At 29.2% G+C, this 16,867-nt stretch overlaps 1 protein-coding gene across 2 annotated transcripts in view; it reads right to left on the reverse strand.

The window, feature by feature from the left end:
- Positions 1–1,450: 1,450 nt before the first annotated feature.
- The window catches only part of LOC107457482 (toll-like receptor 6), a 150,592-nt gene continuing 135,175 nt past the window's right edge, over positions 1,451–16,867 (reverse strand). For both annotated transcript variants that reach the window (XM_016075649.3, XM_016075648.3), the window contains one exon: positions 1,451–5,735. In XM_016075649.3, coding sequence (XP_015931135.2) covers positions 1,927–5,535 — 3,609 coding nt within the window. In that variant the 5' untranslated portion in view covers positions 5,536–5,735 and the 3' untranslated portion in view covers positions 1,451–1,926. The remainder of the gene's footprint in view (positions 5,736–16,867) is intronic.

Consider the following 16,867-nt stretch of genomic DNA (forward strand, 5'->3'; position numbering starts at 1 on the left):
TCATGCTTAAACTTGATTTCATTTTGATATTTTGATATTAGAACTTGAGACATCATGATTTACTTAACTAAGTTTACTTAAACTCAATTTTTCCGTAGATTTAATTGTAAATTACTTATGTAGATAAAATAATAATGCAATAATATAAAAGAGACTTTACCATTCATGGTTTCGCTCACGGTATAGCGTTTCCCTAACCTCTGTGCTATAGCAGTAGTGGGCGTTTTGGGACTTGAAAGAAAGAGGAAAAATAAATACAGAAACAAAATAAGGAAGTATCATAAAAGATGAAGTAATAGAGAAATAGATCAAAATTAGAAAGAAAGAGAAGAGAAAAATATTATTTTAAAATCGTTTAAGAAGCTATTCTGAGCAGTTGATAAAAATACTTCATACTTTTTAATTTACTGCTTGATAATCAAAGGCATGTTCCATCTGAAACGTGTAGCTCTGTAATATTTAGTTACAGTGCATTTAAGAAATTGACAAAAATATTTATATATGTACCATATGCCTATTTCTTCCAGAATGAACTGTGTATCTAATATTAGTTAAATAGTTTATTAGTTATTTATAGAATAGTTATTATTAATGAAAGTGTGAATATACAGAATAATAATTCAGCTTGGTGTGAAATAAAATAAACAGATATAGATACACCGAATTTAGATGACAAATACATGTAATCATAGGACACCATGTATTTCTTATCTGAAATACAAACATACTGGCATATGCACAAGTATATATATGGCGAATTTATTGATACACAACACCAAATAAAAAAGAAATCAAGATATTTTCTTGTTTATTTTTTACAAAATTAGTTCAAAAATATTAGTTTTTTAAATAAAATATCAATTTAGTCAAAAGTTCCGTTTGGTATTTCAGTAACTGCAATAGTTTAAAAAAGCTTTTTAAACTATGCATATTTAAAACTGTAGCTAAAATAATGTCAAATGTTTTATTTTTTATAAAAATTTAGTATAAAATATTAATTATAAAATTAATTATGAAACAATTAAAAAAATAGTTATAGAAAATGATTATAAAAATTAATTATAAAAAATTATAAAAATTAAAATGAAATTATTAGAAAGATTTTTATAAATAAATATGTTATTGAATCCTTAGTTACGATGTAGGAGGAAATTTTAATATAAAAAAAAACATTTACGTAATTCTAGGTGCTGGGTCTTTTTACTCAATGAAATTTGCCTTGTAATTTACAATTGCATTCAATTAGAAATATGTTTTTTTCTAGTGTTTTCCTTACGTTGTAAAGTAAACTTTACCTTTTCACTAATTCACATTTTCTTTGGCATTTTCAACATACTTTATTTATGGAAGAAACTTTTGTCTCAGCTTAATACTTTAATTATTAATTAAACATTAATCTATATTTTATATTAAGCAATCACCGCTTATATATCATTGATAATAACTATTATTTTTATTCTTTGATCAGTCTTCTGCCAGAGATGCATTGAGTGGATACATTTTACAACTGTCGCATGCATTGAAAGAAATATATCAGGAACTTTATAACGTTTGCTTAATTAAAACCAAACCAACACTTAATAATAACAATAACAAAAATACAAACAAAATGACCTCAACCCTCGTGCACAGAAAAATCACATTAATGTATAAAAATTGCAATTAATATCACATATCTTTTCAAATAAAATTGAAGATAAGATCACAAAGCATAATATATACACACCAAGAGCAATTTATGAATGGAAAGTTTCTCCTTCAAAGCACATATTACAAAACACACAAATAAAAATAAACACTTTATATACAATTTATTTGGAACTTTTGCACCAATTCTGCATTGGCTTAACTTTCGCTAATGTGCAAGTATAAAACTTGAAAGATTTTGATCACAATGAAAAGTGTATTTACATGCAAAATACACTTTTATATATGCACTGAAATAGAATTTTCTATAGAGTGGCATCTATCATATTTCCTGTTCCGAATATCCGGCAAAGCGAATCGAAGCTTTTCCCAAAACTTTTTGTCATCCCAGTGTAAAAATGTGCTTGACTTTAACCATAATCTCAAATCTGGGTCTAAATCTTCTTGAGATAAACAACCAACAAAAATCACAATAAGCTTTTGTTTGCAGGTTCTGACCATTTCGTAATGTGCAGACTTAAATTCATAACGAAACCATTCACTTCGAACAAAGTTCTCTGATAGTATTAAAATTGTTCGACGAGAGCTTTCTATAGCTTCAATTATGGCCTCCGATAGATATCCGCCAATGGGAAGATCTCTGTAATGAAGGCACAATCGAAAATGGGGACTGCCATATTCTAGCTCATTGGCAAGTACTTGAACTACAAAAGCTTCATCTTTTTTGCAATAGGAAATAAAGGCATCGTAGATTTTGTCATCATCTGGAACTCTACGCTCAGAGTCGAAGATACGTACTCCAAATTTCGAAAAAAGCCAAACTTTTACAGGTTTACGAAATACAACAAAGAGTACTATTGCTATAATCACTAGAACGAAAATAGATGAGACCAATATTAACAATGGTAAAATGTCATTTACTTCAAGAGATTTTCTATAACTAGGTGCACCATCAGTAATATTTGTACAAGTTGTAACATTATATTCGATTAACGATAAAGAATGTGTGTCGTTAAAAATACAATTAACATTGTATACATCGTGTACCAGATCTGTTCTTAATTGCAACCAATTCGTGAAGTCCCCAACAAATTGGCATTCACATGCCCAAGGGTTATGAGAGAGCTGGATATCAGCTAGCTTGAGATTTTGATTCAGGTTCCATACTTGAAACTGTGTAATAAAGTTGTGGTCTAAATGTAATACTTCAAGATCTTTCAAATGCATAAAAGTTGCATTTGCTACAAAGGAAATACGATTATAAGACAAGTAAAGGTGTCGTAAGTTTACTAGGCGTTCAAACTCGTAGCCATGAAGGGTAGAAATGAGGTTATTTTGCAGGTATAGGGATTGAAGTGACTTCAGACCATTGAATGTTCGATTATTTATCACATGCACGTTGCTATTATTCATGTATAAAACTCGCATATTTTTCCTTCCTATAAATGTATGACTTGATAATGATGGGATAACATTACCATCTAAAAATAATTCAGTTACGTCCATTGGTATACGTCGGGGAACAGTTAGATGGTTTTGGGAGTTACAATCCACAATGTTTGTATTCCAGCTTTGATCATAAAAACATGTGCAGTTTTCAGGACACACCATTTCACAATCACAGGCATCAAATTCACAACAGTGACAAAGTGCGAAACAATGATTTTTGTATTGACAAAGAAACTGGGAAGATTGTGCTTTAACTAGAAGTACTGGTGATTTTTGACGATTAAATGTTAAGTGACAAGAGACATAATCAATATCCACAATGCGAGGGTAATGTCGAGATTCGTCTTGATAAGTAACACGTTGAATCCATTCCATATTACAATCACAGATAAAAGAATTTTCTGATATAAAAAACTTAGGTAACGGCTTACGATTTCTAACTTCGGTCAATCTAAAAATATTGACCTCTATGTTTCCTAGAAGATTTCTTCTCAAATCTACTCTTGTGAGATTAGGTTTACCCATAAAAGTAAAGGGTTGAATTAACTTTATGTGATTATGGTTTAAGTATACAATTTCAATTCCATTAGGTAACGAAGAGGCATCTATTTCAGTTATATGGTTGAAAGATGCATCCAATGTTCTCAGTTTTAGAACTGCTTCTAACTCAAAGTAATTTCCCAGCAATTCTATTTGATTGTCATGCAAATCAAGCCATTGCAATCCAATTGGAACTAGAGCATAATCAAACCATTCTATTTGATTTGCTGATATGTTTAACATCATAAGATCATGTAAATTTGTAAATAAACCATTGACCTCAGGAAGAAAATTGGAGTCTAAACGCAAAGCATGTAAAAAAGGAACATCCTCAAAAGTGTTTTGCTCTATTGATGCAATTTTGTTATGGTCTAAATTTAAAACTCTTAAATTTGGTAAGTGTCCAAATACACCTCGAGTTAAATTTCCGATCCTATTTCCACTCAGAACTAAACTATATAAATTCTCGAGACCTCGATGACTTGCACTGTGAATGTAAGAAATTTCATTATTAGATAAATCTAAGCTACGAAGAAGCATAAGTGATTGGACGGCAGATGGTACTGTTGATAGCTTATTATCAGATAAATTGATCTCTATAATAGCACTGTTGTTACTAAAGGCATCAATATGTATGTTTTCGATAAAGTTGTTATTGAGGGATAACATATCAATGACGAATAAACCGCTAAATGTGGAAGCAGTAATAAAAGTTAATCTGTTATTATGCAAATGCAGAGTGTGTAGTTTATATAGTACAGAAAAGGCATCATCTGAAATAGCTTCAATTTCATTATTATCTATGAAAAGTTTCTGTAAACTATATTGGGTTCGAAATATTTTGCTATCAATTTGCGTTAGACGATTATGACTTAAATTCATTAACTCAAGACGAATTAAATCCGAAAAAGTATCTGAACCTAACCAATGATTTGTTATCTCATTATGAGATAAATCAAGTATTCGTAGTCTCTGAAGCCCTGTCAGTAATCCTGGTGGTAAAACACTGATAGAATTATTTTGAAGGTATAGCTCAATTAGATCTTCACAATGTCTTAAAACTAAAGGTGGCAAGGCTACGATTTGATTGCTGGAGAGGTCAAGGATTTCTAATTCATTCAGGCCAAAAAGTGCCAACTCTTCAGCTCTTGAAATGGAATTATGATCTAAAAAGAGTTCTTTAAGTTGACTTGCAGCAGCAAATCCTTTATTTGTTAGCACCTTGATACGATTATACGATAACCATACTTTTTGAACATCAACCAAGCACAAAACGTTCTCTCGAGTTCCAGTTGATAAACCCACATTAGATATATCAGCAAAGTCATTATCAGTAATGTTCAAAGACTGAAGATTTCGAAGTGGGCATAAGAGAGTTTGAGGTAAAATATTCATATTATTTTCACTTAAATCAATATTCTCTAACAACTGAAGCTGAGAAAATGTCTCAGCAGATAATTTGAAAGAGGACAAAGGATTTTGAATATTTCTTGATCTTAAAGCTAAGTTCTTTAATTGAGATACTCCGTTAAATGCCATCGGTGTGATGGTAAGGAGCTTACAGTTTTCAATAACAAGATCATGTAAATTCTTTAGAAAGCCAAAAGTATTGTTAACTAAGTTGTCAAAGTCACTTTTTAAACGATGGTTATTGCTGGTATGATCATTTCGGGTATCACAGTTGATATTCAATTTACCAATCAAGTCTGGGTCAATTGAAGAAAAATTGTAGAATACATCGTTTAAGGTTTGCACGGAGCATTTCACAGACATTAGAGAAGAACCTTTGATTTCATCATTCTTGCAGTAATCCTCACTTATACAGGGCTCAAAAGCGCATAAAAGAAAGGAAACAAGAAACAGGATAAGATGTTGTGATGAATTGAGACAATTGCCCATATTTTCTTGTGCACTGAAGCTGAAACTATTGAAGAAAACAGACTTCAAACAATATTTTTTTACATGCTGCCTATAACTACTGCCATCACTCGTCCTGTTTTCAATTTGAAGATCCACTATCTCTCCTTTTATCAAAGCTACTCAACCAATGATTTAAAATTTCTGACTTGAAAACTTCCAGCATACAGACAATTGTCCACCTAAAAAATAAAAAGACATAAAATTAGATTTTAAATATAGCGCTAGCTCATGTTGTTGAGATAATAATTAAATATTACTTTCAGTAAAAATATTTCCATGTTTTAAAGACAATATTCTTTAAGGACAAAATTTGCATTCATTTTTCATTGACCCGATATCCTAAATTTTTGCTATTTACACATTTTTGTACAATTTGAATATTCCTTTAATCTGTAATAAGTAGAATATGTAGATGTAGATACGTATATGCTTACACTGTAAACAATATGTTAGAAATTAAAGAATAGTTCCAAGAAACTGAAGATCCAAGAATTGAATACTCCAATAAACTGTTGTTGTTGTTGATTTACGCCGCACTGGAGCTGCACAATGGGCTATTGGCGACGGTCTGGGAAACATCCCGGAGGATGATCCGAAGACATGCCATCACAATTTTGATCCTCTGCGGAGGGGATGGCACCCCCGCTTCGGTAGCCCGACGACCTGCGCGCGAAGTCGAGCACTTTACGGTAGCACAGTTTAACGAGGACCAATACCGCACACCCTCGGTCCCTACGCAGACTGATCCAAGTGGTCACCCACCCGCACACTGACCGTCCAATAAACTGAAAAAAATCTAAGAAAGGAAAGATATACTTAATTATTTCCTAAAATATAATGAAGCACAAAAACAATTCAAAAACTAAATATATTCTATTTCTTTTGTTTTTCACCTTTACTTATTTTTTATTTTTTGAAAGAAACTTTTAGTTCACTGTTTAAAATCTCTTTTGCTTTCCTCATTCACATCTAATGGAGTTTAACAAATGAGAGCCTATTTTTCAGAGTTCAAAACATTCGACTTTTTCAACCTTTATAATTTCTGAAGCAATACAAGTTTTTGCATTATCAAGTATCTCAGGAATGTTTCCAAAGTACAAAAGCAATATGCTCAAATGACGCAATTATCAGATTGTTAACAAAATGACTCGGGCGTTGAACAGTTGATCCATGCAAAAAATGCACAGCTACTAATATTGAACTTCGTAATCTTGTAAATATCAGAAAACAATTGAACATACGAATAAAGGATCAGGATGTATATAATAATGTCAAAAGCAGCTTATTAGACATCTTCTGGGAAAAATTAAGAACTAAAAATATAAATGACCTCAAGAAATTTTCTGAATAACAATAGTAAGAATTCAGCTTGACAGCCTATATTAATTCAACTCACAACTAGAATATCTTAAGAAACTGGCTAGTTTTCAAGAACTTATATTTATAGTAACCGTATCCCATTAGCTCGCACAAAGTACTTGGATTTCTTCTAATATGCATAAATGCATAGATAACTGCTTAGCGTTATTTGAAAATAGTTCTACAGATGTATTTTTAAACTAAGCCCACTTTTAGCTAAATCAATGCTACATTAAAATCTGCTGTAAAAATTAGAAAATAATGCCAAAAGAAAAAGTTGTAACTGTAACATTATCTAATTTGTGAACAATCAGATAAGAGAAACTAAAAAGAAAAAAAATTGAAGAAACTCTTTTAGTATCAAACTTAGTAACACTTTGTTGACTTAATGAAGAGAAGGAAATTTGTAACATTTTGTGAAAAAACTCAAAACCTAGAGTGTAGTTACTAAAATGAGAAAAAAATGAATGTCGAAATGTAACATGAAACATTCTTCAGCAAAAGTACCGAGGGGGGGATAAAAAAATAATAAAATAAAATATTGATCGCATCTTTTCAGACTCCTAACACAGTTGGAATAGATTTTTTTTCGCTTTAGCTCTCACACTATTTTACAACGGAGCCATTTGTCAGAAGAAGCAACTAAAAACACGGAAAATGCTGCGCATGAATACATGCATGAGGTGTCTGACACTTCACTCCGATCCGGCCAATATCAATCATTCCATCGCTCGTTTCTTCGCGGAAAGAAAAAGGGCAAAAAAAAAAGAAGAAAAAAAATTTTGAACAGAGAAGGAACCGGAAACCAGACAACTTGGATTAGGAAACAAAACAGTTTCTAAGTATTTGAAGTTCTGTTGATTTTTAAAACTGAGATTTTTTTACGCGTCGAATGAAACTGGGTGACATTTTTCTTTGTTTCTTTTCGTAGACTTTTTTTTTATTTCTTAAAACCATTCATTCTAAATTTTGCATGTGTCATGGTGTTCACTTTTTCACTTAGATACTGAAATGTTTTCTAAAGAACTGAAAAATGTTACGGAAAGCAAAGTAGTTCCGACGAAACAAAAAATAAATAAATAAAAAAGTTCCCTAACAACTAACTTTTTTAAAATGAATGATTCAATAAAACTTGACATATATCTTAATTTTAGTGAGAAGGGTGAAGTCATGGTATCTTTGTTAGAACGAGTAATTGAAATTTCGTCTAGTATTTCATACCGTGAAAAGTAATATCACATACCTTGAAAGTTCTTAATTTTATTGTAGAAATAAAAAATTCTTAAATTTTAAATTGGCTATTTACTTTCGCATTTTTACTATTTTTTTTAAAAAAAGTAAGCAAAAATAAACAGTTTTTATATTTTTTGACCCTTAATTCGATTCTTTGAGTCTCTAGCCTGAAAATCCAATTAATTGGTTTTTTTTTTTTGTTTTTTTGTATATCGGGAATATTAGACACTGTTATAAATTTCTCAGAAAAATGGTTAAATAACAATTTATTTAAATGTTATTTTACCACATTCCAACAAAACAGTCAAATAACCATAAATAAAATAGAAATCAAACTGTTAACTGTGAGAAAAACCGCTTATGAACTACCTTCAGTATTATGATCGACTGAACTAGGGTTCGAGCCCCAGCGTTGACAACACAATATTTCCTACATTCCCTTCAACACTTGAAGAGTTTCCAATGTCCTGCTCTCTCCAATGCCCATTACTTTAAGAAAAATCCAGCTCCTATGTCCAGTTAATTTTCCTTTTTGGGGTTTGAAAAACATGATAATTCCAAATGGTTGAAAAACCGTACAGTTTCGCATTCATGGTTTTATAACCATACCAGTTGTAAACGTTTTCAAATCCGTAAAGGTAAAAAGTGTTCTTTACCTTAAACTTTACTGTTAATTAGTTGAACACAGTACTGCATGAACATGATAACATGATAATTCTAAAAACTGTATAGTTTCGTATTCACGGTTTTATAACCATACCAGTTGTGAACGGTTTCAAATCCGTAAAGGTAAAAAATTTTTTATGCCTCAAACCTTACGGTTAATTAGTTGAACACATTACTGCCTGTTATTTTATCATTATTTTACAATTATTCTAACCGTGCAGTTTATTTTGATTCATTTTTCATTTTTATTCTGGCTTTATTAGATGTATTTTTATTAATATGATAAATATGTTTTGCGACACTCGTTAACATTGCTACCAATTTATTTCTATGACTTTTTTTCAGAACTACAAATTTCAACACAAAAAAACAGCATAAAATTACTGCTCAAATAAACCTGGATTTTGGTATACATAATCGTTAGATACTTTTACATGGATACATGGTATGCATACTTCTTATGTACTTATTTGCATGAAATTTTTTTCAAAATTTCTTATAAATGTAATAAAGTTTTTCTTCTTCAGAATCTTCGTGACCTGTGAAACAAATATTAAAATAATGAAAAATATTAAAATATATTCGAATCAAATTTTTTGTAAAGATTATTATATGAATCGAAAGGTTACACTTGTTTCTAGAAAAGAAGTATTGATCTTGTATGCATTGCTAGCTCTTGGAAAATGTCCCTTAGAAATTAAGTTTTATTTGAGGTAAGGTTATTGATAGATATTAGTGCATGAAAGTGATCCCATTTAAATTCACAAAAGACAAGTCTTTGTAACATCGCAAAAGAGCAAAAATAATTTTATTAATTACTTAAAAAAAATTAAAATATTTAAATATTTTTATTCTAAAAAATTCTAATGTTTTTATCCTAAAAGTTTTTAAACAACTTTCTGCTTTACACTAAGAAAATATTTTTGTCTGATGTAAAGATGTCATGCTTTCAACTTAGTTTGCCACTCGAGAATCAATTCTTCAAAAATGTATGTACAGCGAGATTGAATAACCACAAACAATTTCTGATATATATATAATGAGCTTGCATAGATAGTAACCAATAACATCTCTTCAGAAAACATAAAAAATTTTAAAATAAAAAATATTATATTTATTGTAATATTTAATATAAATTTACAATAATTACTGTGAATTAAATAATAAATAATTATTGCATTGATAAATGCATTATTCATGCAAAACAGAAATAATTTTTAAGACTTAACTTAATTTTTTAAAATTGTTTTAGGCTATTAGTGGTTGCAGAAGATTCACGTGAGCCAGAATTGAAAACTTTACATGTAGACAATTTATAATGCTCGAGAAAACCAATTTAAAATTTATAAAACGCAACGAAATATACAAATAGCTGAATTAGATGTAACCATAGATAAATAACCTATCATCGGTGCACTTTCAATCTTATTTAATGGCATTGACTTTCAAATTGATCTATATTTAAATTTCTTTTTTATTCCAGTCTATCATTCGTATAGAGATCTTGTTAATTCGGACATGATGTTAAAATATAAAAGAAGTTTTGGATCTAAATTGGCTTAAACTGAAACCTAACGTAGAAATCCTATGCAGTAAATTTGGGTACTATAAGTCCTTGACTACTGTCAACACGAAGCACAAAATGGAGTTGAGTTTCCGTGACGATGCTTTTCCTGCTTTTAACTTCGTGTTATATGTATTCAGCTTGGAATCTCCAAGTAAACACAGGTTTAAATTTTTGCAAGCATTGTTGGTGATGAAAAGATTAGTAAAAGAAGAAGTGAAAGGATTAAAAAGGAAAAAATTTGAAAAGAATATGAAAAGAATATAATGAAATGATTAGTAAAAGAAGGTATCTGAAGTAATCTGAAAGTTTGGATGATCCGAAGTTATGAAATCTAATTAATGCTTAATAAAGTATTATTTCTTTATTATAAATGAAAAATCTAATTATATTGAAGATTAATAGCTCGGATAAAAAATAGTTCCAATGGCATTTTAAGACAATCTTTGTATTTACAAAGAAACCCATATATGTACGCAAATAAATAAATAAGTCCCACTGCCTCATAAAAAATGGATAAAGCACTCACCATATTATGATATATCTGAGTGTAGTATCTTTAAAACACTTTAATTAAGCATTTAAAGCCATCATTCTTGTCCCTTTAATCCTTGTTATAATTGGTAAATTATAATAGAATAGGAAATAATTAAGAGTCATCTCACTACTGTCAAAGATTTAAATAAACTACCATTTTAAATAAACTGCAGAAGTGCGAACAGATTATTACCCTTCTATTTGGTAAGAAGCAAAAGCTCAAAATTACCAAATTTATGGTAAAATGATTCATAGTTCTGGAGATCATTTTGGTTATTTCATCGTAATACTTTACAGCATGGCATAAAAGCCAATTATTTCCTTACATTTACTTTTGAGATTTGTATTTGTTACACAATATATCATAATAAAAACTATAATTTTGAAAATCAGAATTTCCGCTTTTTCGTAGCAACAGTGAACGGTAAAATTACTAGATGAATGGTTTAAATACCATATATTTTGGTTTAGTTTTTAGAATTGGGGTTTCTTTCACTGGAAATGTTTTCATCATACAAGTATAGTGATTTTGTCAAAAAAATTTTCTCCTTGTAAGGTTTTCTGTATGATGTTTGTAATATGAAAGAAAAATTATACATGTAAAGCACAAATAATTAAGTTCGAAAGATAGGCACTATAAACATGCATCCATCATAATCAGTAAAACACGAGGGCACTTATTTAAAATGTAATAGAGCAACAAAGTTCTAGTCTAAAATTAATTTTATGAAATAATACAAATAGATAGAATGACTTCTTTTTTTTTAATTCTTTATTAAAAAATGGAGATGAAATGTTGTAACATAAATTAGGTTATTATTCATAAAAAATGAATGAGCAGTTTCAGCTCCAAGCACAGTCTAACATGTTTCTAATTTATCTTACCAAAATAATAAAATCTTAAATCTCTTAATGGCATTTTTGGTATGGTATGACGCGCGCATTTAATTTACTACAAAAAGGGGAAAACAAGTTGCGGGGATTTTAGAGTGAACCAGAATGGGCGTAACAGGAAGCTTCCTATTGATGAGGTATTTTCCCCTACACAGTCACAAAAAAGTTCCCTAAAGAACAGGGAAAAAAGAGAAAGGGGCTGATGTATCTCGCCATACTATTATTGAAATTACAACCCCTCTTAACAAAAAAATTCTTTCAAAGTCACAAAATTAGAAATTCTTCCTCTTATACAGCTTCAATTCAAAGGCAAAAGCAAAATGAGGTTCGTTGTAAGATAGCTGCTTATAATTAAATGACTTTTTTAAAAATATATAATACATCTTCGTTAATATTCACAAGTATTTGTTATTTATTTTAAAAACTGGACGTATAAAATTAAAATGAGGAATTACTTTGCTTATTATAAGAATGTAAATTTATTTTATGACGAAAAATTGAATAAATAAAAGTAGCACAAAAATGATATTAGGTTATACTAAGAGGTGTTATTATTTGCCAGTTCCTATCAAAACCCTTTATAAAAGCTGTTTTGCTAATTACTGTTATGATGAAGTTTCAAGTGCACCATAATAAAAAAAAATTATTTTATGGAAATAAAAAGTTTTGTGTGAAAAGTTTTCACTAATTATTGGAAGTTTTACGGTTTAAGTGTTTTTTTTTATTTTTATTTTATTTATTTAAGAGTTCATATTTGCTTAAAAAAATAAGCTAGCAAATAAATTAAGTGCCTTGTTGCGTATTGAAATTTTTTAATATAAATAGTTATAGTGGACAATTTAATTATTACTTAGTAAGTTCACTCTTTTCGAATCCAATTTTTTTTTCTTTCACCAAATACTTTAGCTGTAACTTGCTTGTTTACTGTTCTGGGAACTAAATTGTTCTAGGAACTAAAGTGTGAAAAGTAATTTAGAAGTAATGTTAGAATTTATGTTATTATAATTTTTGCACAAATTCGTAAAAATTACAATATACAGTTGCATATTGTAAGTTTTATGAATTTGTGCAAAATACACAATATACTTTTGCTACTGAAGATGGGATTTTTACGTACTGGGACTGAATCTTAATGGTAAGAGAGGATGACCACTGATCAGTTAGTGCAATTAGTGATTAGTCCAGTGCAGTTAGTGATTAGTATGCTGATTAGTTAGAGCATTAGTTAGTTAAAATTAATGATTTCAGATTGAACTTTATTGATGCTATATTAGTCCAGTGCAGTTAGTGATTAGTATGATGATTAGTTAGCGCATTAGTTAGTTAAAATTAATGATTTCAGATTAAACTTTATTGATGCTATATTTAAATGTTCTTATTTTGCGTATTCAAGTTCCTGTTGGTAGTTTACGGTCCAGCCAATAACAACATGGTCTACAGCTCTTGCTGTTTCCTACGTTGTTATAACGAAATCCAGCACTTCCTCCAAAATGTATATGGTGTTAGTTGCTGACGAGTTACGATACTTTTTTATATAACTTTTATATTAACGTTACTATACTAACGACACTTTTATATTAGCGTTATAAATTAGTAGTGTGGCCAGTGCTTATTGAAAATAAATGTAGGAACAAGGAGAAATAATAGAATTTAGGCCCAAAAATGAGAACATTACATGCTGGTGGATAGATAAAGAAGAGACAGCTTGCCTTGGAAAGAGGGTTTGCATATCTTTCTGGACAATATATTTAAATATTAATAGGTCTTAGTACGAGTAACGTGGGACTAATCAATTTCTCAAGCTACTAAACACACATCATCACATTTACTCAGATAATTAGATCAAAATTATTACTTTCTCTATGTGGGAAAGATTTTAATTGATTGCGCGTTAGATACTAGTTATATATAAATATATATNTATATATATATATATATATATATAAGAGAGATCTCAAAAAAATAAAAAAATGGTTAATTAAAAATAAAAATAACGAGCTAATCATGAAAAGATATGTCTTTTCCAACCCCCATAGTTATATCAGAGAAAATGTTCTCTTTCGGATGTTGTATATATTTTATATTTGAATTAATTAATAATTTCTTTCCAAATTTTCTTACTATCTTTTTTGTTTTTAGTATCTTTTGTTGTTTTGTTTAGAGATTCTTACACATATATTATTATGAAATGGCAAAAAATGTTTTTTACATAACAATGTAGCAGAATAAAATTATTGACATACATAGTAAGATTCACTGAAAATTAACTGAGTACTACATAGAATGTTTTCTCGCAGTGGAACGATAATTGTCTCTCAAAGGATGTAATGGCCACTAGAGATTTAAATGACAAATAATGAATACAACTCCTTAGTAAAGTTGAAAGGTTTAATGACTGTTTCAGAAATGTTCATGCGGAATTTCTATGTTAAAAGCTATCTTGAGTCTATTCTAATAAACAGATTTAAGTAAAACATGGCATAATGTTAAAGTACTTTAAGAACCACTATTTACCACAATTAATTTATATAAAATATCGGCATACATATTTATATTAGTAATTACGTATAAGAGTTCTTGATGTGCGTTAGTAAAATAGAGAATTAATACTTTTACCTAAAAGTTAAGAGATGTGACTGTTATTTACGTTAACTATGAAATGCGTAGTTTTTGTTTGGTTGTAGTAATTGGAATAAAAATGTTTTCATGTTCGAGGTAATTAAAAGATTGCGGGCTTAAAAGAATACTTATGTAATGCACATTTAATAATCTTATGAAACACAAAGATTTTTAAAGAAAAATTTTAGCTTTCCTTTAATTATGCTACAAAAATCTATCTGAAATTTAATTAAAAAAAAAACAAATTTATTCATTTAAAATTGAAATACACTGTAAAAATGGATTCTCAAATATCACGAAGCTTTCTTCGTTTTTGATGAAACCATTTCCTGGTATATGCTCCGAGCAAACGCTTCTTCGAGGAAACGAGTTTCGTCAAAAGTAAAGAAATACTTCACCATTCCGTTTTTTTTCTTGTGTCTAAAGAAAACCCTTGTGCCTAATGGATCTAGCTTTCCTAATAATAACTTTATTGCAGGCACCATATAGGTGGCATAACGTAACAAGTCAGATAGAACAGAGACATAAATTATATACATATACTATATGTTTCATACTATACAAACTATAAATGAACTATATGTTAAGATATGTTAGACATGACTAAATATGTTAGACATAAACTATTTGTTTCATATTTTTTTTGCAAAGAAAATTATGCTTACTATTTTTCATGCCGATTAAAGTTTTAAAGGAAATCAATGTTTTGCACGGTTAAGGTACAAAAACGTTCTCTAAAACCATCTGCTTTTTTTTATATAATTAAAAAAATTGCAAATAACATTTCCGAAGTATATTTCAAATGCATTTAGTAAAAATAATCCTTTTATGTTTAATAAAAACCTTAAGAGAGTGTCAATTTTAAAAGTGTTTTTTTCAGCAGTTTTTTTTTTTAATAACGAAAAATTTTTGAACAAAAATATCAGAAAGCTAATTTGTTGTAGAAAAGGTAAATTTTATGAGAAAATTATATCTTACTTAATTTATCTTTTTATTTATTATCAGAAATGTAGTATACAATAACAAATAGACCTTATGAAATAAAAAATACCACTAAAGCGCTTATGTTAAGCACGGTCAGAAAACCAGAAGCTTGAAAACTGGCCAAATGTTTTGGCAAAGACGTAAGCATTGTTTTTTGAAAGAAATGGAATTAATTAAATGGAAAAAATACTCGAATTTAAAGGAGGAAACGATGTCATTTCAATAAAATTATTGCCATTTGAGAAATCAACAATAAGTCAAAATTCATATTCAAACATAGGTAGTTAAACAAACTAGAGTATAAGTCAATGTAGGTCTGGGACTTTCTATATTAAAATTTACACCACTTACTCGTTATAATACCATAAAACAAATTATTTTTGATTTATGGTCTCTTGCGTAAAACCTAGTTTGTTTGTTATTTATTTTCTTTCTTTCCATTTTATTTATTTATTTACTTAAAGTATTTTGTTGCTGCAAATATCGTGTATTTAAAAAAAAGACATTTTTTGGAATAATAGCACGATTTATCGTAATTTTCTCTCCTCATATAGGTACGTCGTAAGTGACTAGAGCAGTGATTCTCAACCTTTTTTTTATTGCGGCACACTTTTAACGATTTCGAAATTTGACGTCACACAATGAAAAAAATTAGATTAAAAGTTGTTTAATTACCCATTTTACACTGCGTTAAATAGTTTGTGATAATAATTTCGAATGTGAAATAAAATAACATGTACTGCAAAAGCACGTTTATTAAGGGATTAATTATTTCTTTCGACCCATTTTTTATTAGTTAGTAACAGTTATTTATTTTTTTGCTAGTTATTAATTGTTAGCTTTCTTTCTGTAATTATTAACTGTTATTTTTTTGTGATTTCTTGTTAACTAGTTTTTTTGCTAATTATTAATTGATAGCTTAATTTTTGTTAGTTATCCTCTGTTAATTTGTTTATTTATATATATTCGTTTTTTTTAGTTATCCTTTGTTAATTTGTTTATTAATTGCACAGCTCACTTTAATGATTAGCTCTTACAACATTTTTTAAAATTGTGTGTCATATACAATTTAAACACTTCCATCTTATTTTAGGATTGTCAGAGACAATACAATCGCCAACAAAGATGTTCACGCGGTTAAAGCAGGGAAAAATTATAAAAAGTATATATATTACATGGGCGAATCTCAGAAATCATTAATCGAATTTAACATAATAAGGGCATCAGAATTTTCGATGTTCACGATTATTTTCTGATGTTTTATACATTTTCAAACAATTCTGGAGGTGTAAAAGTAGTGTGGCTATTATTTTTATTATCAAAAGTATATATATATATATATATATATATATGTGGCCGGCCAGGTGGCCGAGTGGTTAGCGTGTCTGACTGCGAAGCCAATGGCCGCGGGTTCGAATCCCGCTCTGGGCATAGATGTTTCTCTCTCTGTGTTGT

Source organism: Parasteatoda tepidariorum, chromosome X1 (assembly GCF_043381705.1).
Source record: "Parasteatoda tepidariorum isolate YZ-2023 chromosome X1, CAS_Ptep_4.0, whole genome shotgun sequence".
Classification (NCBI taxonomy): domain Eukaryota; kingdom Metazoa; phylum Arthropoda; class Arachnida; order Araneae; family Theridiidae; genus Parasteatoda; species Parasteatoda tepidariorum.